The sequence below is a fragment of the Papaver somniferum genome, unplaced genomic scaffold (assembly GCF_003573695.1).
Source record: "Papaver somniferum cultivar HN1 unplaced genomic scaffold, ASM357369v1 unplaced-scaffold_117, whole genome shotgun sequence".
Taxonomy (NCBI): domain Eukaryota; kingdom Viridiplantae; phylum Streptophyta; class Magnoliopsida; order Ranunculales; family Papaveraceae; genus Papaver; species Papaver somniferum.
Window position 1 is genome coordinate 7,835,201 of NW_020620714.1, and position 25,627 is coordinate 7,860,827.

General features: G+C 36.0%; 2 protein-coding genes, 1 long non-coding RNA gene and 1 pseudogene across 3 annotated transcripts; all 4 read right to left on the bottom strand.

Moving 5' to 3' along the window:
• Nucleotides 1-5,653: 5,653 nt before the first annotated feature.
• LOC113329772 (pentatricopeptide repeat-containing protein At1g63330-like) lies at nt 5,654-7,534 on the bottom strand. Its single transcript, XM_026576604.1, has one exon. It carries the CDS (start codon nt 7,520-7,522, stop codon nt 5,654-5,656), a length of 1,869 nt encoding a protein of 622 aa, XP_026432389.1. The 5' UTR covers nt 7,523-7,534.
• A 1,012-nt stretch (nt 7,535-8,546) lies between these two features.
• Nucleotides 8,547-10,233, bottom strand: LOC113329774 (annotated as a pseudogene).
• A 396-nt stretch (nt 10,234-10,629) lies between these two features.
• On the bottom strand, nt 10,630-18,058 carry LOC113329775 (pentatricopeptide repeat-containing protein At1g63330-like). Its single transcript, XM_026576605.1, has 6 exons — nt 16,549-18,058; nt 15,243-15,341; nt 12,894-14,063; nt 12,432-12,761; nt 11,642-11,722; nt 10,630-11,053 (listed from the first exon to the last, which is right to left on the bottom strand). The coding sequence occupies exons 1-4, from the start codon at nt 17,954-17,956 to the stop codon at nt 12,748-12,750; spliced, it is 2,691 nt and encodes an 896-aa protein (XP_026432390.1). The 5' UTR covers nt 17,957-18,058; the 3' UTR covers nt 10,630-11,053; nt 11,642-11,722; nt 12,432-12,747.
• A 4,237-nt stretch (nt 18,059-22,295) lies between these two features.
• LOC113329913 lies at nt 22,296-23,636 on the bottom strand. Its single transcript, XR_003349993.1, has 2 exons — nt 23,339-23,636; nt 22,296-22,899 (listed from the first exon to the last, which is right to left on the bottom strand). It is a non-coding gene; the product is annotated as an uncharacterized LOC113329913 (long non-coding RNA).
• Nucleotides 23,637-25,627: the final 1,991 nt, after the last annotated feature.

The following is a 25,627-nucleotide window of genomic DNA, read 5'->3' on the forward strand; positions in this document are numbered from 1 at the left end:
CCCTGGCTTGCAATACTAAAGCAATTACAGATTCTGGGAATTTCAAAGATTTCCTGAAATACTTTATCGATTACAAGGTGTTGAAATTTGTAAAACATTAAAGAAGGAAAGCACAAGTAAAAAGAATCCAAGAACGATAACAGTATTCAATTTGATAGGAAGAGAGGAAAACGTTAATAGCTATTACATGAAAAATAATATCGTAACAATCAAACCAAGTCCCGGGCAAAAAGTATGACAATATATGTTTCAACACTAAAGTTCTAAACAGCTTAAACAGTGCACCAGAAACCCAAGCCAGAAGAAGACTACAATTCCGCATATACAGACTCCTGAGAGTTTTTTTTTTTTTTTACTATAGCTACAATACTTAAAAACAAAGCTGTTAAGGAAAAAAAAATCAAATATACATACATAAGCAGATATGTGTACCTCATCAAGCTTCTCATGTCACCAACTGAAAGAACTCCACCTATTTCCGTAGCTACATCTCTAATCGATGCAGCAGCCTAGAATGCCCCCCTGAGTTTTCTGGACAAGCACAAACTTTATCTACATAAATGAAATTCAACTGGAAGTGCAAAACTCACCCTAAAAAAACAGAATATAAATCCCATAATTAATATTCAAAAGCTAACGTGATATACCAATGACTGTGAGAGGACTATGCCGATGCACATTTGTGGTAATTTTTAAGGCCTCCAAAGCTAGAAATTGTGCAAGCTTATATACGGTCCTGGATCGTGCAAAGAAGAAACCAAGATTGCACCAAAAACCGAAACCTAAGCTTATTATCAGAAATGCAAGCAAATGGCTAGCTAAAAGCAGCACTATACAGTATGATTATATTACCTGTAAAACTAACAGTCACATGTACTTCAAAGAATTTTCTCAATCAATTACACATTTAGTTACCATTGAACCTGCATTAATTGAGTAAGTGGTCCATAAGAGAAGACTATAAACGAGATATTGCTTTATAATTATTATTCAAATAAGAAACCAACTCGACTAAAGGCGGACCAGTGTGGCTAGTCGAAATCTAGATCCTTACGTGGACAACATTTAAACCCTAGATCTATGAATGTTGAACCCTTTCGGAAACAATGGGTTCCACCTGAATGCCATGAACCACTAACCACTAATTGACACGAATGACTTGATTGGACTCACGTTGGTCTGCGCTTTGGAAAAACAAAGACCCGAATGTAGGCCCAAATCCAGTACAGTCCTATGTATGAATCACCCATTAGTAGTTCATGGCATTCAGGTGGGACCCATCGTTTCGAAAGAGGTTCAACATTCCCTAGATCTAGGGTTTAGATGTTATTTATATAAGTTTCCAGATTTAAAATAGCCATATTAGTCCACCTATAGTCGAGGCGGCAAGAAACCACAAAAAGGACCAAGTAACTACTACCCCTTTGACAATCAGTTTAACTGATAAAGAGGACATCAGATCAGATCCTTGTGGTTTTTAATGAAATGGGTAACAAAGAACCGAGGACATCAGAATCCGAAGATTCCAACCTACCACAAAAAATAGTAATACAGTTTTTTGTTCTGAGATATATACAAGCACCTATTGTATCATGGTAAAGATGAGCTCGGTATTCACCCAGACAATTTTGTACCTTGTAAGCTTTAGAGTTCAACATATTCTAGAACATTGATATGGTGATCCCAAGTCATTCGAAGTAAGTCAAGTCTATAACATGGAACATTTTAGTGATTACAAAAGACACTTGCTAAGCTGTACAATTCTAGTTTTGCACAGATCAGATGAGTTATCACAAACTGTGGCGGACCTAGAAGATTTTTGATGAGGGGTCAAACACTAATATTTAAACTTGAGAGGGGTCAATGACTGAAATATCTAACTAATTAGCACATGGAAGTCAAAATTGAGTGGGGTCTGCTGACCCCACTTGAACCCACTGTGCGTCCGCCAAAAAGCCACACTTGCATCTCCTGCGATACTAGTTTTGCACAGTAGAGGGGTCCTAGTTAAAATCAGTGATGACCTATGATCCCTATACAAAGAAATATAGCATAACTGCAAATCAACAAGTAGACAATCCAACATGTTCTCTAATCTAAATAATCAATGTGCACATATTAAACCACCTCTAACCTGAGGCAATCTGCACGCCTCTTAATTTACTTTCAAGAACCTATTGCATAAAACCAGCATTCTAATCACGGGCTTCGCAAACACCAAATTCACTTTTTACCCACTATGTTAGCCAAGAAAACCACTATGCTTAGATGGACATCAATGGTCCACACAATCAGGAGATTGGTGTTATTTACTAAAGAATACCTTATCACCATTAACAACTAGTTTCACATCTTGATAATAAGATCAAACAAACTATATAATTCCCCATATGAAGAGAAAAACAAAGGAATAGAAATAACCTGTTGATAACACTTTTTAAAAGAAAATGAAACCGCCCTGGCAGCAGATTGAGGGAAATCTTAACCCTGAACCCAGTTCCTCTTAAAAAAGGACCAAACAGAAAGTTGACTAGGTCAACAGGACCAAACTAACTCAATTATATTTTTTCTAGGACTATATAATAGTTTCTACTTTTATTTATATAAGTAGAAACTACAATATAGTCCTAGAAAATCGAATAATAGTAGTTTCGCCTGACGCTTTCGCTTTTTAAAACAATGGAAGAAACGGAGAACAAAATCTCCATTATTTCGGCCAAGTAAGTTCTCTACTTGTTTTTTTCTTTTTTTTGTGTGTGATCCCCTATTCACGTTGTATCGTCTTCTAGCGTTGATGAACCTTTTGGAGTGAATGGAAATTCCATGGGTGAATAGAGCATGAGACCCACTGCTACCTAAAATCGCTAGCAACTAACTAACATTTTCCAAGTCTTGTTTATGTAAATACTAGACAATTGGCACCCATGCTAGCTAGTTGCTCGCAAGCTTATGTAACAGTGAGCCTCACGTTGTATTCACTCATAAATTCCAAGTCACCACAAAAGGCTCTCTAATCCAGAGGATTAGGACATCCACAAAGGCAGGTTGAAGGGTTAGCATGGAGTTGTCTAGGAAAGCAGTAAAACACGTCTAGCAAAGCAGTAGAACCCATTAAGGGTTTACTATTAGGGTCATAAACTTACGGAATTGAAAAAGAACTCGATCAAATGATATCAAGGTAAAGATCAGCTCAGTATTCACACATATAACAACACTAAAACAGAAATAAATCTAATTCTGCATGGCTCTATAGTATAAATGAAGATAAAAAATTGCAAACTCAATGTCAATACGAAATTACTCAATCTAAAGGATAACAAAATGCTGTGAATAAATTATTATTGTGCAAATGTGAAGCACCTCAGGAGAGTGGATATTCAACCGCGCGAAAACAAAGACCATTGTGTACCTTGTAAGATGTTTCATTGCAATTAATTTATTTCATTTAAAATTCGACATGTTCTATAACATCTCCCGTGGTGAAACCCAAGTCATTTGAAGTAATTTTAATGTATAAAATAGATCATTTTAGTTATTACAAATGACACTTATAATTCTTGCTTATAACGAGGGGAAGTTTAACCTCAAGGGAGGTGCCTCAGGTGGTGAGCACAGATCAGATGAGTTATCACATAAAGACGCACTTGCATCTCCTATGATACTAGTTTTACACAGTGAAGGGGTCCTAGTTACAATCACGGATGACCCATGATCAATATACATTGAAATATAGCATAATAACTGCAAATCAACATGTAGACCATCCAACATGTTCTCTAAACTTACGGAAAAAAAAAATGTAATCAATGTACACGTATTAAACCACCTACAACCTGGGGAAATCTGCACGCCTCTATATTTACTTTCATGAACCTACTGCATATACCAAAATTATAATCACCAAATCCACTTTTGACCCACTATGATAGCCTAGAAAACCACTATGCTTAGATGGACGTCAATGGTCCACAAAATCAGTATATTGCTGTAATTTACTAAAGAATATCTTATCAGTTATCACATTTTACAACTAATTTCATATCTGGATAATAAGAACAAAAAAACTTATACAATACCCCATAGGCGAACAGAAAAACCAAGGAATAGAACTAACCTGTTGATGACACCTCTCCAAAAGAAAACGAAACCTCCCTAGCAGCAGATTGAGGAGAATCTGAACCTTGAACGCAGTTCCTCTATAAATCCAACCCACACATGGCTCTAATGCTGCAAATAGACCAAACATATTGTCATTGTTAATCAACTTATTTTACTACCAGTATGGAGAAAGTTAGACCAAAAATGTATACATAAAAACATGCTATAAATTTCTCCAATCACAACTCACGAGAGCATTAATGACTAAACCATATCTGGTGGACTATCGAGAATTATAACAAATCAAATACATGAACCTTGGTGTAAACTAGAAAAAAGAAATGACAATAAGTAGTAATAACAACCTATTGGGATGTGAAATTTAGCTTTGCCAGCATCGATTGGTCCAACAAACGCTTGCAATCACATTCATAATCCACCTTCTACAAAACCATTACAAAAACAGGACCACGACATCAATTTCTCTTGGTAAACACAAATAATCAAAAATCTTAAGATAAACAAAACAAGATGAAATTAAACAAAACAATAGTAAGGTTGTGATACTCAGAGGAGATACAAGCCTGTTTGTATGAATATTTTGCCAAAAACAATAAACAATAAAGAAAAATACAAGCCTGTTTGTATAATGGCAAACACCAGAACATAACACAAGACTATCGTTTATCCTGACAAAGAACTAAACTAAAAGGGGAAATCAGCATACCTGAAAGCAATTATGTATTGCCAGACTTCATGCGATCAACAGTTTTCAACTAATATTGATAAAATCTCATGCGACATTCTTTCTGACTTTTCAGGCAACCTCAGGTACATCTGGATGTTAACTTAGAATTTCCTATACTAGACTGCAAACTTCTTCCAAATCACAACAGTCAGGCTTTTTTTTCTTTCTTTTTTTTCTTACTAGCTTCCATTATCCGACACACGCATTCTCATTTTTTACTGAAGAAATCATACAACACAACTCAGAATCAAGATTCCAGTTCCTAAGCTTTGGACCTATAGCATTGCTATCTGAAAAGGACAACCAACTAACATACAGAAAGTTGTTGTGCCAGATTATCAATCTAGTCTAATATAGATCTAAGGTTCTCCTGCGACAGAGACATCACTAAATCTTTGCTCTTTGTGCATGACTGAGATCTAACAGATAAAACAGTACACATAAACTTAAGTAAAATGACTACAGTTAAGGACATCACAGACTCATGAGATAACACGTATAGCTTCAACTGAAATACTTAAAACCACGATGACCTTAGTCTTACAACACCAAAAAAATGTAAATGAATAAGCCTATTTATGTACCTTATCAAGCTTCATTTGTCACCGCGACGCCATCCAAAAGGATTCCGTTAATCTACCTTTCTAATTGCTGCAGCAGCTTGAGATACCACTTGAAAATTTTCAGAATAAATTTCAAACAATAACTACCTGAATGCATTTAACTGAAAAGGGAAGCAAATGACCACATTAAGATGATCCATGCTACCTCAACAATTACGAGCTTTCATATATAAAAAAAAAAAGACTACAATTGTTTTAGCTCATCTGCCGAGAGAGTCTTAGTTAACAAAGAAACAACAGAATCACTCGGTACAAATTCTCTTTCACGCATCTTAATAAGAAACTGCAATGCCTTGTCAGTCTCCTTTACTGTAAGAAAACCCTTAATGATGGTATTATATGTTATAACATTTGGTGAACAACCCTTCTCACCCATTTCGATAATTAATTTGTTAGCTTCCAATAACATCTTGCTTCGAAAGAGGCTATCCATCATCGTGGTATAAGTTACTACATTAGGCACCAATCCTTTTCTTGGAATTTCATCAAACAATTTCCTTGCATCTTCCAAATTGCCTGCCCGACAAAAACCATGAATAAGAATAGTATACATGTAAATATTAGCTGAGATAATTGTACCCTCCAGGGATTTAAACAAGTCTACCGCTTCATTAATTTTTCCATTCTTGCAGAGTCCATCCAACATTGTACCATATGTAACTTCATCTAGAGATAAACCAAAAGTTTGCATCTCATTAAACAAATTCTTTGCAGCCCTAACTCTTCTATCTCGGTATAGTCCCCTTAATAGTATACTGTAAGTAAATATTGTGGGTTTCAATCCATTTTGTTTCATTTTCTTGAAAAGCTGCATAGCTTCGTCCAACTTACGATTCTTGCAATACCCATCAATCAACACATTGTAGCTGAACTGACTTGGCTCTAGGCCCCTATCCAACATCGACCCAAACAGTTTAACTGCATCTTGTAACCGACCTACCAAACACAAACCATCCATCATTGAATTATAAGTAATCTGATCCGGTTTTATGTTTATCTTCACCATTAGTTCAAATAACCCCCAAGCATCTTCCGTCATCCCATCTTTACAATGTGAATCTATTAAGATATTAAAAGTTACTGTATTGGGCGAAATCCCTCGATCCATCATTTCATCAAAATATTTTCTTGCTTCTTTCCATTGACCGTGTACGCAGTGACTATGAATTAAAGTACTGTAAGTTGTCAAATCTGCAGAAATTCCTCTAGTAGCCATCTCATTAAATAGTCTCTTTGCCTCCTTTAACCTCCCTGAATTGCCAAACCCATTAATCAAAATATTGTAAGCAACTACATCGGGTACAACATTCGAATCTCCAAGCATTTCAGTGAAGAGAACCATAGCTTGATCAAGTAAACCTCCTTTACAAAGAGTATCTGTAATGACATTATATGAAACAACATCTGGTCTGCAATTCCATTTAAGCATGTTATTTTTTAACTTGAGAGCAGGACCCACTTGACCAGTTTTACACAGCCCATGTATAAGAGTATTACATGTAACAGCATTAGGTTGAATACCCATCTTAGTCATTTTGTCGAACACTTTGATTGCATAATCAATCTTCCCTCGTAGACACAACCCTTTAATGAGTGTGGTGAAAGTGATAGTATTAGGATGATGACCTCTCTTAATAATCTCTCCAAGCAAACAAAAACCATGATCAACTTTTCCTAATTGACAACAGCAATTAATCAAAATGCTCAATGTAACAATACTTGTTTGTACTCCAACCAAATTCATCTTCTTATACAACAGAATCACATCTAAATAACACTTGAGTTTCGACAATGATCCCAATACATGATTAAATGTAATATTTGATGGTAATGGTCTTTCCGAAATCAGTTGATCGAAGTATTTCAACCCATCATCAAGATTCCTAATTCTTCCAGACTTACACCCATCCCTCACAAAACGTTCAAGTTGTGATATACTATAACCACCAGCAGAAGCGTAATAACGATGTCTCACAATTTTCTGAAATGAAGGATAATTACCTCCTGCTGCTCTTGAATCCAGCATCTGCAGTAATCTCCGACCAAAATTCATTTCTTATGAGAACTTTTGAGTATTTTTGGGGGCAATAGAGATGACGGGTTGAATTTAAGATAAAATTTTCAGATTATGAATTTAGGTCAGAAAGCAATTGGTTTCCTATATGCAACGACAATTTTTTGCGTTTGATATATCATGTGGCCAGGCAAATTAGCCGGCAGTATCTTGGCAAACACGCTGAAGTTGAGACTAGTGATGAACTATGTTGTAAAAGGCGCTGGGCGAGGCGAGCGCCTTTTATTTAGAAAAAAACAAACTACTGTATAATTTGGCGCATGGACGCTTTTTTTTTGCACGTCTTTTACAACATAGGTGATGAGCATAAAAAGATTTGGGATGCACAGTTACTGAATTTTGATTTTAGAACATATTTCCAATTAGTATTTGACATGATCCAGGTTGCGAATTTTCTTGAAATAAAGCGCTTGTTGGACTTGGCATCCAAGGAAGTGATTATGTGGATATACGTCGTACATTAGATGCATGGACCTTTGAGGATTAATCGTCTTAGCAAAATAATTTTGCAGCGTGGAGTCCGAGGCGATTAAAAAATTTTTTTTTAACCGATAATCAATTTAAATTTTGGTTATGTTAAAATAAAATTCTCCGATTATATATTTTCTGTTTTCTTTTCTATCTTGAAACTTTATTTTTGTCTTAAAAATACAAAATTACAGAAAAATTTAGGTAGTATCTAGTTTGCTCATTATGCATGCGGATATGTTCTAGTTCATGATGAATTCGACGCTTAGAAAAAGAATAAGCAGCAATATCAAAAGCAACTTTTATCTTCCACCAAGTGATTCCTCTAAAAGCAAATGGACCTTCTAAGGAAGGACTCTAATGTGATAACTTCTTTGCCTCGCTGCAATATTACTAGAAGTGGATTATAAAACCAGCTTCACCGCCAAATTATTAAGCATAAAGTTACAAGGGGCAATCTCCAAGGTGTACGCACCCTTGTTCTTTTTACCATGGAACATGGAGAATGAGTAACTTATCAGAGATTGTAGGACAATCATTCTTCCTATTTTCAAAGTAATTATATTATTATGCATAGACAAGAATTTGAATCAAGTTTATTTTGATAATTAGTTCTCGAAATATAATAACTAAGCTTAATTGACATTTGTTCATACTAGATGAATTTCGGTTAAGGACAATTTATTGTTATGAATTTCGGTTAAGGACCATTTATTAATTGTTATGAATCAAAATCATGATTCAAGTTTTTTCGTTCGAAAATAGCCTACAACTGTGATATGTGTCATTGATGTTATTTGGAATATTTCGATTCGATTTAGAGAGAAATATAGAACCTTCGAGCAGTCTGCATTTTTAGTGTATGTCACTTCATCTGGAGATTCACCAGAAGATTGCATCTCACTAAAAAACCTTTGAGCAGTCTGCATTTTTCCACCCTGGTATAGTCCCCTTAATAGTATACTGTAGGCAACTGTTGTGGGCTTCAATCCATTTTGTATCATTTTCTTAAATAATTTCATAGCTGCATCCAACTTACGATTCTTACAATACCCATCGATTAATGTACTGCAACTGATAACATCTGGATGAATGCCCCTACCAAACACAGACCATCCATCATTGAATTATAAGTAAACTGATCAGGTGAGATGTTTAACTTGTCCATCAGTTCAAATAACCCCCAAGCATCTTCCATCATACCATCTTTACAATGTGAATCTATCAATATATTAAAGGTTACGATATTAGGTAAAATCCCATCTTCCATCATTTCATCAAAATATCTTCTTGCTTCTTTTTGTTGACCATGTACACAATGACCATGAATCATAGAATTATAACTTACTATATCTCCAGAGATTCCTCTACCAACCATGTCGTCAAAGAGCTTCTTTGCCTCATCCAACTGGCCTGGTTTGCAAAGTCCATTGATCAAAGAATTGTAAACAACAACATTGGGTGTAACATTCAAATCTCTAAGCATTTCGGAGAAGAGAACCAAAGCTTCGTCAACTAGACCTCCTTTGCAAAGGGTATCTATAATGGTATTATATGAAACGACATCGGGTCTGCATTTCCATTTCAGCATGTTATTTTTTAACTTGAGAGCAGGACCCACTTGACCAGTTTTACACAGCCCATGTATAAGAGTATTACATGTAACAGCATTAGGTTGAATACCCGTCTTAGTCATTTTGTCGAACACTTGGGATTGCAAAATCAATCTTTTGTTGAAGACATAACCCCTTAATCAGTGTATTGAAAGTGATTGTATCAGGATGGTAACCTCTTTTAATGATCTCTCCAAGCAAACAGAACCCGTGATCAACTTTCGCTAATGTACAACAACAATTTATCAAAATGTTGAGCGTGTAGATATTAGGTTGTACCCCAACCAAACTCATCTTCTTGTACAACAAAATGACATCTGAATAACATTTGATTTTAGATAACGAACCCAACACATGATTAAATGTATCATTAGATGGTAATGGCCTTTCTGAAACCAACTGATCAAAGTATCTCAACCCATCATCGAGTTTCTTAATCCTTCCTGATTTACACTCATCCCACACAAAACGCTCAAATTGTGTTACTCTATTACCACCTTCAGAAGCATAATAATATCTCACAATATCATGATTCAGTAGAAATGAATAATTACCTCCTGCTGCAGCTCTTGTATCCAGCAACTGCAGTAATCTTCGACTCAAATTCATTTCAAGTAAGTTTCCAGAAAAGAGAGCTAATACAAATGAATTTATTGTTCCGTATGAACGACACAAGAGTATATAATCTTTGCTGGTAACTTGGGTGTCCCTTAATAACTATTGTTCTCTATGAAGGCACCCCATATGTTTGCCGGTAATTTATTTGGGGGTGCCTTCCTAAATATAACTTGTTCCTTGAGTCTGGGTCTCTGAGAAATGAACCAGAATCTATCTTGCACAAGTACATTACACTATTAACATTATGAAGATGATAAAAATGGAGATTAATTTCTTTTGTTCGAAATTTACGTTTTCTTCTTCTACACAGAAGACAGAGTTTGTGATACAATGACAATCACAGTCTATGAATTCTCCAAATTCCATATATTTGCAGGAAGAGGGCCTGCGAGGACAAAAGTAGCTGACAGTAAGACGCTTCAGAGCTCTGAGTTATCCAAGGTGGCTTGGAAATGGAAGCTGTAGTGAAAGCCGAGTGCACGATAGATCTACCTCCTGAACTTTGGAACCCAGGCATCTTATAGCAGACCAATTACATGGTGGAAGTGTCGAACCAGCTCGGAACGAGATCTCCTCTTATGACGGGAGAATCTTTGGGGCGATTAATATCTGAACGTCACTAGAATTATTTGCTTCACAGTAGGATGAACAGATGAAGCAAACAGCGGCGAAAATGAGAAAGAGCCTAGAGTGCAGAATATCAGCGGGTAGAACCATTCTGGAGCTTCTATTGTGGATGAAGAAGAATCAAGGGAAACACCCTGGGGCTCGATGAGACTCGCGAAACCATGTGCTGAAGACTGAGAAGTATCTGTGAAAGTAGAACAAGGAAGGATTACGACGTTTTCCTAGTCCAGTAATAGGCAATGCATGAATCAAATATAAATTCAAACTGTCACTAGCAATAACACGATGGAGAAGTTGTACCCTGTAAACTCTAAAGAAACAGAAAAGAAGCAAATATATTTTGGTATAAAATTTGGAGGGAAAATAACATCATGAATAACTGGTAAAAAAGATAAATTGATGTGACAACTTAGGTTCACACAAGTTAAGAGAAAATCATGGATGCTTAAATAGAGCTAAATACTGGAGCATCATACCAGTGCGATGGTGATCCACATCACAAGTTCTCCTATACTTGTAAAACAGAGCTACTTGTAACCACTAGCAGAGTTATATTCTTTTCTCTTTAAAAGAAAATGGGTCCGAGAACTAATACAAAGTATCCTTTTTTGACTTTTCCCTATTAGACTTTTCTCTATTAGACTTTCTTGGGGATTAAAATAACACTTCTGAGCATATTAAGGCCAGGGTAGTTCAAGCTTTAAAAATGTATTGATCAATAGAGCATAAAAAACAGCATAAATCCGATAACATGGGTAATCAAAGATCTCACCCGCAGCTTCGAGGGGGTGCTAATTGTACAAAAGAAACTCAGGCCCAGATAACGTCTGCAAACTGTACAGAACCCACTTCCCTGTATATATAAGATAATAGAAAGAAATAAACAAACAGAAAATCACTTTCAGTGTGGTTTGTTAATAAATCTGAAGTAACATGAACGAAGAGATACAGAGATATTATTAGGATTTGGGAGAGTTTAATACGCTCTCAGAAGAACTGCTACTTCTGCCAACAATGATAAACATCCCTGAGACATAAAGCTCTTGTTTATGGATTCCTTTGTGCTATGCAGGAGACTAAGATGCCAAATATTTACACAAGTCATAAAACCCTTTAACCGAGAATCATGTCCCTTCTTTCACTTTAGATAGTTGTAAATTCTTTCATACATCAGCCTCCCGACCAACAAATGATTCAAACCAAGAGACAACAAAAATGAAGGGCCAGGAGTTACATCTCACTTATAGCCCTCTGTAGGACATAATACTAAAGAACTGATCTTGGGGCAAAAAGGAAATGTTCTGAAGTGACGTAAGTTTCTATCTAGATGTTCTGAGTGGCCCAATGCTTCATAAGAAATTTCTCAAGACATTTCTATATCAACCCAATAAGCGGGGTAATATCGAGTGGAGTGCAAATAAACTTCCTCATCAAATAGATAATCTCATCAATTATGGACCTGAATGCCTTTCATCCCATACTAATATTTTTCTAACATCAACTCACATAAGGGAGTTCAGTAGAAAGTGTATGTTGTCTTTGCAAAAATAAAAGCTGAATACCTGTTATACGTGATAATATGTCATACTTCAGGGCTTTGCGAAGTTATTTCCTGCTCAGCCAGTCTTTCTCTCCGCGCTGAAGCGACTAACAAAATCAATTGAAGTTCCAGGTTTTGGTCCAACCAAACTATTGGTACTCATAGAACGAGTGAGATCTGAGTCTCCATCCTTCAAAGGTGCTCCTTTAAGCACGAACAGCTCCAGAAACATGCCAAACCATGCAGGTCCAGCTTCCATACATCAGATTTGTCCACTCTTTTTGTACCTTTTTCGACAGAGTGTAATCCCTTAGAAAGGCAGTGCTGGCTGGCGGCTGCTAGTTTCTACTTACTGCGCAACAAAAACAACAGCAAAGTTGATTTTAATCTAGGTACCGGAGCCACTTAACCTGAAACTAATAGAAAAAACAATGAATGATCAACATAGACTAAAAGATACAAGTAATTAGAACTTAAATGTTACCTGAGATATCTGTACCATCCAAGGATCCAAACAATTCTACTGCTTCTTCAATTTCTCCATCCTTACAGAGTCCATCTGTAACTGTACAGGGTGTAATTTTATTTGGGTGATGACCAAGAGACTGCATCTCACATAAGAAATTTTCTGCGGTCTTTATTCTTCCATCTCGGTATAAGCCTGCTAAGAGTATACTGTAAGTAACTGATGTGGGTTTCACCCCGTTTTGTTTCATTTTCTCGAAGAGTTGCATAGCTTCATCCAACTTACGATTCCTGCAATACCCATCAATTAAGGTAGTGCAACTGACAACATTCGGTTCAAGGCCCCTATCCACCATCAAGTCAAATAGTTCCACCGCATCTTGCAACCGACCTGCCAAACATAGACCGTTGATCATTGAATTATAAGTAATCAGATCAGGTTCTATATTTATCTTTTCCATGTATTTAAATAACCCCACAGCATCTTTAGTCTTCCCATCTTTACAAAGTGCATCTATCCATATAGTAAAGGTTATAGCATTGGGTAAAATCCCTTTATCCAACATTTCATTAAAAAATCTTCTTGCTTCTTCCCATTTACCATGTATGCAGTGCCCATGAATCATGCAACTATATGTCGTTACATTTCCTAAGATTTCTCTACTTACCATCTCGTTGAAGATTCTCTTTGCCTCATCCAACCGGCCTGAACTGCAAAGTCCATCAATCAAAGAAGTGTAAACAACTACATGGGGTACAACATTCGAATCATTCAGCATTTCAGAGAAGAGAGCCAAAGCATCATCAACTAATTCTTCTTTGCAAAGCGTATCTATAATCGCAGAATATGAAACAACCGTGGGGCTGCAGTTCCAATTCCCCATCTTGCTTCTTATCTGAAGAGCTAATTCCACTTTACCGATTCTACAAAGCCCGGATATAAGTGTATTACAAGCAATAGCATCAGGTTGAATCCCTGACTCAGTCATTTTACCAAACACTTTGAATGCAAAATCAATCTTCTCTTGTAGACACAACCCTTTAATCAATGTAGTGAAAGTAACCCTATCAGGATGATGACCTCTCTTCAACATCTCCCCAAACAAACAAAACCCGTGATCAATTTTCCCTAATTGACAACAGCAATTAATCAAAATGCTAAATGTATATTTACTCCAACCAAACTCATCTTCTTATACAACAGAATCACATCTGAATAGCATTTGATTTTCGATAAGGAACCAAATACATGATTGAATGTATAATTAGACGGTAATGGCTTTTCCGTAATCAATTGATTAAAGTAATTTAAACCATCATCAAGCTTATGTATCCTTCCAGATTTACAAAATCTTGAGATAGAACGCAATGTACCTTTGATGATGAATCTGACTGAGTCTCGGGTTTTTGAGTTACTCCAGTGCCGCCGAAGAGAATGTCAAGGAAATGGGTATCAATACTTCGGCGGCCTATCTATTGTGGGTTCTATACCAACTGGGTCAGTACCCGGAGAATTGGGTCCGGTCCACCCAAATTGGGTTCCAAATTTGAAGCTAGTTAAATAAGTGCCTAAAGAGTCCGAGGATAAAATGTTATCCGAATCAAATAGCTTAGAGGTTGACCCATGAGCCGAGTCATATCTCTAATCAGACATTAGCAAAATAAAAAACGATCTTACATCTGACTCAGGCAAAATCAAATTGAGATCACGAGGCAGATAGAATCGAACAAGATGTGACGTCATGGTTGATGTACTGTCGAAAAAGTGTGAGCTGACTAGCTGAGCCTAATTGGTTTACACTTCACATCTGATAAAGAATTACAAATAGAAGCTTCAACAGGCAAATATATGTACCCTGGTCGAATTGCGACGATATAAAATTACAAACAAATTTCTGTAGCATCTGAAAAATACATTGTTAAATACTACCTCGGTTTTAAGTGATACTTTCACTTTTTCATTTTTGCCCAAAAATAGGCTAAATTGAAAAAGTGAAAGTATCATTTTTCCTAAAACCGAGGGAGTAGTTCATTTTGGACTCCCAGTACTTTCCAGTTTACGGTTTGTTTGATAAATACAAAGAAAACAAGAAGCAACTATCAGAAGCGACTTTCACCTTCCCCAAGTGAATTCCTGATATCAACTCATCATACAAATAGACCTTGCAAGGCAGGACTCCAATTTGCAAGGTTAGGAGGCCTATGGAGATTGTAACTGGCATTACATGGTAAAATAAGATACTGTCACCCTTGATGAACCGACTTCTCTTTGCCTCAGATCAAACATTACCAGAAGCGAATATAGGAAAACATAACGGAAGTAATTTTGATACCATCGTCAGGTCAACCTGCTAACATCAAATTATACAAAGGGCCAAGGGCAATCTCCAAGTTGCACCCTTGTTCTTTTTACCGTACTTATCACAGCCGTTATGGAGAGCAGCTTTACCAACTTGACCATAGCTAGCTGTTCATTTCAAAGAAGCAGTTCAGATTCAGTTTCTTCTAGTAGTTTATAAGAATGAAGAACAGCACGGAAAAAAAAATGAAATTCTTGGCAAATGAGACTTGCAGCTCAAGTGGGTGGTGATTGGGTTTTCGTTCACGGATGTAAACAAGGGTGCATGCAAGGCTGGCACCTACATAGACACTCTTCTCCGCAGTTATACAGTAATGAGTAAATATTGTCTTCACGAAAATAAATGTTTCACACCTGTTATATGTAGATGTAATACTTCTGAGCTTTGCAAAATTATTCCCAGCTCAGCCTGCCTTTCCAACCTATGCTGAAGCGACTAACAGAACCAATAGAAGATCCTGGTTTTGGTCTGACCAATTTATTGCGATTTAAAGAATGATCTAGTGAGATCTGAGCCACCATCCTTCAAAAATGATCCTTTAAGGTGTGAACAGCTCCAGATACATGCCAAACTATGCAGGTCTAGCTTCCCCATTGTTTGTCTGCAGATCCCATTATCAAGAAGAAGCATCACTGAGTAACCCCTTCTCGGCTGACTTAGAAGCTATAACTTAGCGTGTCAATCCACTCTTCTTGTGTCTTCTCCGACAGTTTTTGGGCAGAGACATTGAGTAACCCCTTAGAAAAGCAGTGTTGGCTGCTAGATACTCTCTGCTCAACAAAAACAACAGCAAAAAACGATTTTAACTTAAATACCAGAGCCACCTAATCAGATATCAATAGAAAAATGAATGAACTTAAATACCATAACCACCTAACCAACAGAGAGTAAAAGATCTTAGTAATGAGAACTTAAGAATGTTATTGGTGAAAAATAAAAGAAATGGTGAAAAACTTACAAAATTCAAGTAAGAACCAATCAAGACACTAAGACAGTAACTGTTGCCTCAGCAACACATGTTGCAGTTAGAAAATCAGTCATTCACTGACAATCTTAAAAAACATAGGATCACACCAACCTCCATAATCCACATGTAAGATGCAATCATGTAACAGAAACTTGCTTAAAAGACCGCGACCAGGGCTGACTTAAAATGAATCAAGGGGATGTGATTGTGACAGCAAATTTTTGAAATCAATTATCTCCACTTGGTATGCATATTAAACCATGTAAACTAATGATACCATGCACCATTCAAAAAAAGGCTACTCTATCAAGAAACTGAATCATATACACACAGACATTCGCAATTACCTGAGATATTGGTAGCATCCAAGGATCCAAACAATTCTACTACTTCCTCAATTTTTGCATTCTTGCAGATTCTATCCAAAACTGTACCAAATGTAATTTTATTTAAACACTGACCAAATGACTGTATCTCATTGAAGACACTTTCTGCGGTCTTTATTCTTCCACCTCGGTATAGCCCAGCTAAGAGTATACTGTAAGTAAGTGTTGTGGGTTTCAACCCGTTTTCTTTCATTTTCTTGAATAACTGCATAGCTTCATCCAGCTTACGGTTCTTGCAATACCCATCAATTAATGTAGTGCAACTGACAGCATTCGGTCCAAGGCCCCTATCCACCATCGAGTCAAATAGTTCCGCTGCATCTTGCAACCGACCTGCCAAACACAGACCGTTGATCATTGAATTATAAGTAATCCGATCAGGTTTTACATTTATCTTGTCCATGTATCTAAATACCCCCACAGCATCATCTATCTTCCCATCTTTACAAAGTGAATCTATTAATATAGTAAAGGTTATTGTAGTGGGTAAAATCCCTTGATCCAACATTTCATTAAAATATCTTCTTGCTTCTTCCCATTGACCATGTACGCAATGACCATGAATCATACAGCTATAAGTTGTTACATCCGCAGAGATTCCTCTACTAACCATCTCCTCAAAGAGTCGCTTTGCCTTATCCAACCGGCCTGAATCAAAAAGCCCGTCAATCAAAGAAGTGTAAACAACTACATCGGGTGCAACATTCAAATCCTTAAGCATTTCAGAAAATAGAACCAGAGCTTCATCAACTAATCCTCCTTTACAAAGTGTTTCTATAGTCGCACAATATGTAACAACCGTAGGAGTGCATTTCCATCTCACCATCTTGTTTTTCACCTCAAGAGCATGATCAACTTTACCAGTTTTCGAGAGCCCAGATATAAGTGTATTACAGGTAATAGCATCAGGTTGAATCCCCATCTCAGCCATTTTATCAAACACTTTGAATGCAAAATCAATCTTTCCTTGAAGACACAACCATTTAATCAGTGTATTGAAAGTGGCAGTATCAGGATGATACCCTCTCTTTATCATCTCCCCAAGCAAACAAAACCCATGATCAATTTTTCCGAAATGACAATAGCAATTAATCAAAATGCTCAATGTATAAATACTGGGCTGTACACCAACCAAATTCATCTTCTTATATAACCTAATCACATCTGAATAACACTTGATTTTGGATAACGAACCAAGTACATGATTAAATGTGTGATTAGATGGCAATGGCTTTTCTGAAATCAACTGATCAAAGTATCTCAAACCATCATCAAGATTCTTAATTTTACCAGATTTACACTCATCTCTCACAAAACTCTCAAGTTGTGATATGTTATAATGATAATTTCTCACAAAACGGAAATTCATTTGTCTAATTTATCAATCAGATTCAGTAATGTGAAATGCTTGAGAGAGAATGCAATCTACCTTTTTATGATAAATCTGACTGGGTGTCTGGTTTTGAGTTGGAGATAGAGAATCTGAAGGAAGTGGGTGTCAACCTATCTTTTGTGCGTGTTATACCAGCTAAGTCTGTGACCGGAGAAATAGTAAAAAAGATTACGGATGCGAGATCAAAATTCCCCGAGTGAAAAATAATTCATCTCCAGCCATAATATTTAATTTTTTACTAAAATAACACATATTTTTTTTTCAAATTTTAACTTGTATATTGCGGTGCACAACTCCTTGGAAAAGTGTACTCCTCAAGGCAATGGATTTGAAGCTTTGGCTTTTACTATTTTTGGTGAGATTGGAGTCGCAACAACGGATTTCATTAAACGTCTTTGCAACTACATAGCTAACCATGATGCTAATGTGTTTATTAGGATTTCCTTTTTCATAGGTTAAGTGTTGTAGTATAAAAAAGGGTTGAAACCGACAAGCTTCTTGTCTGATGTCATGTAGAATAATTTTTTCAATCCATAAATACAAAATATATTTTTAATTAGTTGGAAAAAAAATGATACACAACTGGTCCATAGACTCCTCCATCAATGAATTTTTAGGCAACTACAGAGTTGCAACTCAACCTCCCTTCATGAGAACCATCAAAAGACCACTCCATGGTTCTCACAACTTTCATATCATCGTCATTTAATCTATAAACTCTACGTATGAATAAAAAATTTGAGTGGTTTAATCAATAGTTTTAGTCGAATAAAAAATCCTTAAATTTATATAAAAAATAATGTAATCCTGCCACCAGACTATTTGCTGGTTCCTCAACTGTTCCCTTTCCAAATAGTAGTAACCTGAATCATAAGCATCTCTCCACAGAATGTCTAGTAATTACTCAGAAAAGTTTTTTGGTTTAATATTTCTTGGCTGACTCAGGTTAAACAACAACAACAACAAAGCGATTTTAAAGAACTAACAGAAAAGTGAACGTTGACCAGGGGAGGATAGAAGATATAAGTAATGAGAACTTAAGAGATTTATTAATACAAAAGAAAAGAAAAGGTGAAGAACTTGCGAACTTTAAGTAAGAAAAAAGAGTTCTCCAATCTAAGACAGTAACTATGGCCAGAGCAGCACTTGTTGTGGTAAGAAAATCAGTTATTGATTGACTAACTTACAAAGATAGGATCACACAACCTCCACATGCAAGATGTAATCATAAATCAGAAACTTGCTAAAAAGACCTCGACCAGGGCTGACATAAAACGGAAAATGGGCTATATAGCCAACAAATGGAGTTTTCTGGGCCATATGGACAGTTAGGATTCGACCTGGGTCAAATGTCCAAAAGAATCTTTTAATGAGGAGTTTACGTTACTGTCCTTCTTCATCTTCTTCTCTTCTCGTCTTCTTCGCTCAAACACAAAACCAAATCTGAAAAAAGTGTAAAACAAGCTCTTCTCTTCTCCGCCATCACCACCATGGAAAATCAAACTCTCTCTTTAAGAAAATCTCATCGCCACCACCACCAATTATCTCCAACACCCATCTTCAATTGCTCTCCACCGAATCCATTGAGTTCTTCTTCTGCTATCGATATTCTCTTTCTCCAGAAAATTAGGGTTTTCTCTTCAAACCAAAATTAGAGTTCGCAAATCCATTCACTGGTAAATTCCTTCACTGGTAAGTTTCAATTTCACACGAATTGATGTTAACTACCTTAATTTTCTGAAATGAATCATATTTATGTGTGAGATTTCATTCCATTTTTTTCTTCTTGTGTAAACACGGATGAAATTGGTGTTTAGGCGTTAACTACCTTAATTCTCTCGATTTTAATTCAACAATGACAGTGACAATGTATGATAGTAGCATGAAAATTGGTTTCATCTGTTCTGGATTGACCTGAAATCGGATTCACATGCTTCATAATTTCTCCCTAATCTTATCCGATGCTCAAGATTAGGGCAATTTTACTTATTACCCATTTAAAATTGGACGAAGCTGGAATCATCCATCTAGGGTTCAATTAAATTTGGTCACAATTATTGTCAATGAGAATTTTGATGAGAAATCAGCGTGTATGCTGCGAAATTGGTTTCTGTGATGTGAAATTGTGTTGATTCCAGGATGAAACTTGTTTCAATAAGCATATTGCCTCTGTATACATTCCATTTTATAAAATTGATTGAATTCATATACCTAGATGCACTAAAGAGAACAAAAAGTATATTTTATTCAAAATCGGTTCCATCATGTTTTAGGTTTAGTTCAATTTGCTTTCATCCATGTTTGCTGGTGATGAAACTGGTTTCATCCCTTTTGAATTTGTTTTAATACAAGTTTAAGACAGTATGAAACTAGTTTCATCCTATCTTAAACTAGTTTCATCCTACTTAATTAGGATGAAACCAGTTTCATCCTTTCTAAGATTTAGTAAAATTTGTTTTTTTTTTTGTCAAAATATGCAGGATGAAAACTAGTTTCATATAGTTTATTCATTGATATACCATTTTCGTCAGAATACTCAACTAGAAAACAATTTCATCTTTTTGTAAACTTTCATATAGCTGTATTTTCGACAAATGTGCAGGATGAAACCAGTTTCATATAACTTATATATTGATATACCTTAATTTCGTAAGAATACTCAAGATGAAACCAATTTCGTCTAGTTGTAAACTGGAATATAATTTTTTTTTGTCAAAATATGCATGATGAAACTAGTTTCATCTAGTTATAGATTATTATATAATTGTATTTTCATCGGAATATGATGGATGGAATCAGTTTCATATCTTTTTGAAGGTGCAGCTGCAGGATTGGACCGATCTTGGTTGCAAGATGTTTTTTTTTTGCTGATAAACAGATGAATTCGAGGTTGATCTGTTGTTGCTGGAAGATTATGATGATGAATTAAGAACGGGTTTGGTTCAGATTCAATAAAGATGGGTTTCTGAAATTTGTGACTTCTTATTAACGTGGTATGGAATGGGCAAATGACAAACGGTTACTCCTTTGAAGGCAAAGATACTCTTGGGGAAGAGATGGGCACAGGACGAATCGATCTCGCATATCAAATCCTAACTGATGAGAATAGCTGATGGAAAGTTTAATGTGTTTACGTTGTTTAGAAAAAATTTATGAATGTAGTTCGTTTGGAAGTTCTTTTTTTTTTTGTTAAACTATGTCTTCTCATATATTTGTGATCCGTGGATTTGTCTTAATTAAATAATGAACTTTTTTACTAAAAAATGCCTATACTTCAATTTCATGATAGTTGTGTTTGAATATGCTATCCAGAAATGATTAAATTTGCAGGTTGAAAATATTTTTCTTTTGTCAGATTGTAACCAGGCTTGGATGAAACTGGTTACATCCTAACCTGTATAAAAATGCAATTTTTTGTCAGAATGTAACCAGGCTTGGATGAAACTGGTTACATCCTAGCCTGTATAAAATAGTTTTCAGACTGTGCAGGTTGAAAAAAATAGAATTTTTTGTCAGGGTGTGAAGGATGAAACCAGTTTCATCCTAGCCAAAAATCTCAATTTTTTCTAGAATAGGCAGGATGAAACTGGTTACGCCATGTACAGTTAAATTTGAATCTTCGCAAACATTAAAATTTTACAGTAAAATTAAAAGGAATGTATAATTAAAAAAACAACAGAAGACTATAAGATACATACAATAAAACTGAAGAGAAATACTTGAAAAAATAATTTCATAATATATGTTTTTATGAACAAAAGGAACAATTTAAGGTAAATACTAGTTGCAAAAACAACTGATCTCTGATAGGGTCCGGTGCTAAACAAAACTCGTTCATAGTAGGTTCACGAATAAAATCAGGAGCACGAAGAGAAACACGTTCAAATAAATGAAGCTCCAAGAAAGACAACTCCTTAACAATACACAATGATAAGAAAGACCGGAGCTTCACATCACTGTCAACAACATTGCTTCTCCACTCATAATCAAATACAAACTGAATTGAGTCCGCTGAAATGTTATTCCAATAAGAACAGACATGCGCCTTCAACTCATCAATTGTTGACTTCACATTAACATGGGTGAAAGCACAAGCTCAACACCAACATTACTCTCCCTTGTTGGTGTAGAAAATATTAGTACAAAGTAGATTAGGATTAGGGAGACGACAAACAAATCCAAAAAGAAAACAAAGCAACAAACTTCACCGACAGAGATCAGTACAAAGTACCCTGGCAGAGATCAAGTCCAAATTTCAGAAGCACATAAAATGAGTTCAGTAAACACTGAACTAAATTTTCAATAGACATTAATATTGAACCAATCAATATAAGGAATTTTATCACAGAAAAAATCCTCCAAACCGATTCTTACGGATACAATAGCAAGACCTGGATATTTACAAATTACAAGAAATACTATGGAGATTATATCACCTGATCTTCTCTCAAAGTTATCCCATCAAGAAACTTGCCGAGAAAACAAAAGAGAAATCCTAATAATAACCTAAACCCAAAATTGGTTTGCATCTGTGTATATTACAAAAGTAGTGTGCGGTGTGTATGTGACCACAATCGTGTATTAGATCACTACATACTTCATTTTTCATCCCCCAAAATTATCAGTCAAAAACTTAGGTTATAGTCATGACTCACTCAACAACAGCACCTCCGGAACCTGCACCAATACCTCCACCTCCACAAGCACCGTTTATCGCATCCAATACCTACTCAACAACCCGGTCTATACCCTTCACCGCCACCACCTACTGAACCAAAAACCTCACCTCCAGTAGCACCTTCTTCAGATGCAAATGCATACTCCACCGTCCTTTCCATACCACACACCAACAACTCCACCACGACCAGAACTACCGCCGAAACCAATGCCTTTACCAACTCCTCTGTCAACAACACCTCCTGGCCATAGCCAAATCGTAAACAGTAAGCAACAATACCTCACGAACTGACAAACTCCTCCACCAACAACACCTACTGAACCATGACCAAGTCCTCCACAAACACCACCACCTCCTGAACCACAACCAACTCCTCCACCAACACCACCAAAATGTAACAATTAACCAAATCCTGAACACTAATCTACTCAAACCGTAATTGATTTCCATTTAGCTCAAACATCTCAAGAAACCAAATCGTACTAATTAATCAAATCTAGTCAAACATTTCTGAATCTTATTAACAATTATCGAATCCAAATATACAAATCTTCTCATTTTGTCAGTAAAATTTAAAAAATTATAGAATTTAGAATTTTCAAAATCTAGCATTAACTTAAATTAGTGAAATTTAAAATCAAAAAGAAAGAAAAGACATGAGAAGAGAATTCAGTGAGAACCTGGTGTTGATGTTGTTAACGGACATAGCCTATTACAAAGCGCGATCGACGAGAAGACGATATCTGGTTTTCGATGATGTTGTAATTCAACAAACTATAACTTCCATGATTGATAATTCAGCTTTTAAAATCACTGCCAGATCTGGAGAGTAAAACCCTAATTTGCTGGTACTGATCGATCGATTGAAACCCATTTTGATGGTGGTGTTTCTGGTACTGATCGATTGATTAAAACCCAAAATCAAATTCCTTGTCTGGAAAAAAAAAAGAAACTGACGGGAGAAAAAAAAGAGGGGAAGTTGTTTTTGGCTGGGGTTATTTTAGGTAGAACCTATTTTTTTTTTTTTTTTTCCTTGTTGAAATATCTAAATTGTCTATTTAACCAGTATTTTTTGTCTCACTATCCATATGAACAGTATCTAAACCTAGAAATCTATTTCACTCATGATTTATTGTTTTTGGTCTTTTTAACCAATTTTGTGGACATAAAAATGGATCAGGCAATGTGATTGGCATAGCAAATTTTGCAATAAATTAGCTCCATTTGGTACATATTAAACCATGTATAGACACTTGCAACGCCATGCAAAACGCCATGCACCATTCAAACAACGCTACTCTAACAGACACTTGCAACGAGCCACTTGACTCACGAGGATCTCTGCATCCCTCCCTCACATGTGAATTTGACTACACTTTGCATTCTCAAGCATAGCTGTCAAAAAAATTCACTACACACATTCATCGGGATCCGCGAAGTATTACTCTCATTGCTGAATACAACTTAGATGTGGCATATGAATTCTTGCGCGCAATGCTTCAGAATCAGAAGCGCCCAAAATCTCTGCCTAGGCGCTTTCTGCATAATGGGAAAAACACCCAAAGAAATTCGGCAGCCTCTAGGCGCCACATTTAACCAACAGAATCAGGGGTTATGTCTAGAAAGAAAAAAACATTTCGGGGTTATACCTCTAGCAGCCATAGATGATAATAGTTTGCCCCTATGATATGTCAGATTAACAGATATTTTTCGTTTCGTCGACGTAATACTTAGTATGCAATGCTACTATCACAGGTTTTGGGATACCAAGATCTAGAACTTTAAACTTCGAATTCCAGTATAAGTAGGTTCACTGTCTTGCTTTGCTGGCTACTAAGGCAGGCATTATTTTCTTCAGTGTTATTCATATTAATAAGAGATAAGGCCCAGGGACTGCCAAATAAAAATGCAGAAATAATTACAACAATCAGAGGTAAGATATGCCATATTAAAGATGCCAAAGAATATTACAGTTGTATACCAAATCGCGTGAAAATATACCAAAGAAAGATGCAAGAAAATGGAATATATTCGTGTCAACTTCTAAGTGGGTGAAACAACGTCGACTACAGTTAAGCAGATTAACATAACACTTATAGCTTCAGCTGAAATACTTAAACCATGATGATGACTTTTTAAAAACTTAATGCAAATGTATAAGCCTATTTGAGTACCTTATCAAGCTTCTCTTGTCGCCATCCGAAAGAAATCCCCATTCTGTTACACCCTGTATCAGGTGTAATCTATTCTACCTAGATTTCTACTCACTGCACAACAAAAACAACAACAAAAAAATTGATTTTATTAATTCAAGTACCACAACGGCTTAACCCGAAACTAATAGAAAAATGAGGGAATGATCAACATAGACTAAATATGTTAGTGCAAAAAAGAAAAGGAAAAGGAGAGAAACTTACAAATGTTAAGAAAAAAGAATTTCTTGCTTGAGGTGAAGAACTCCAATCAAATACAGCAATTATTGCCTGAGCAACACTTGTTGCTGTAAGATAATCAGCCATTCACTGACAAACTAAGAAACATAAGATCACGCACAACCTCCACAGTCCACATATAAGATGAATTCATCAAAGAGAAACTTGCTTAAAAGACGTTGACCAAGGCGTCCATAAAAATGGATCTTGTCATAGCAAAATCTGCAGTAAATTAGCTCCATTTGATAATATCAAACTATGTACAATAACTACACCCTCCACCGCTTCTATGACTCTGGTAGTCAGTCAGTGGATTTGATCGAACATCTTGACATTCTCTTCTCCTAATGCTTTCAACGAAACAAATCTACTCTAGTAACTAATCGTTTCAAAAACTTCCAAACCAGTAGTACCACCATTCAGAAGTTCTTTAATACTTGAGGTTCTTGGATCATAACTTAAAACAGTTTTTTTATCATCCCAATATAAAATCTTTCCGCTCTTTGTGAGGTGGAAAAATTGCGCAAGATTGTCAGT

Coding starts and splice junctions, on each gene's coding strand:
- LOC113329772 (XM_026576604.1), bottom strand. CDS start 7,522: ATGAATTTTGGTCGGAGATTACTGCAGATGCTGGATTCAAGAGCAGCA.
- LOC113329775 (XM_026576605.1), bottom strand. CDS start 17,956: ATGAATTTCCGTTTTGTGAGAAATTATCATTATAACATATCACAACTT. Junction 15,342..16,548: donor GGATGCTACCAATATCTCAG/GTAATTGCGAAT, acceptor TGAAATGAACAG/CTAGCTATGGTCAAGTTGGT. Junction 14,064..15,242: donor GAGATTGCCCTTGGCCCTTT/GTATAATTTGAT, acceptor TTGTATAAGAAG/ATGAGTTTGGTTGGAGTAAA.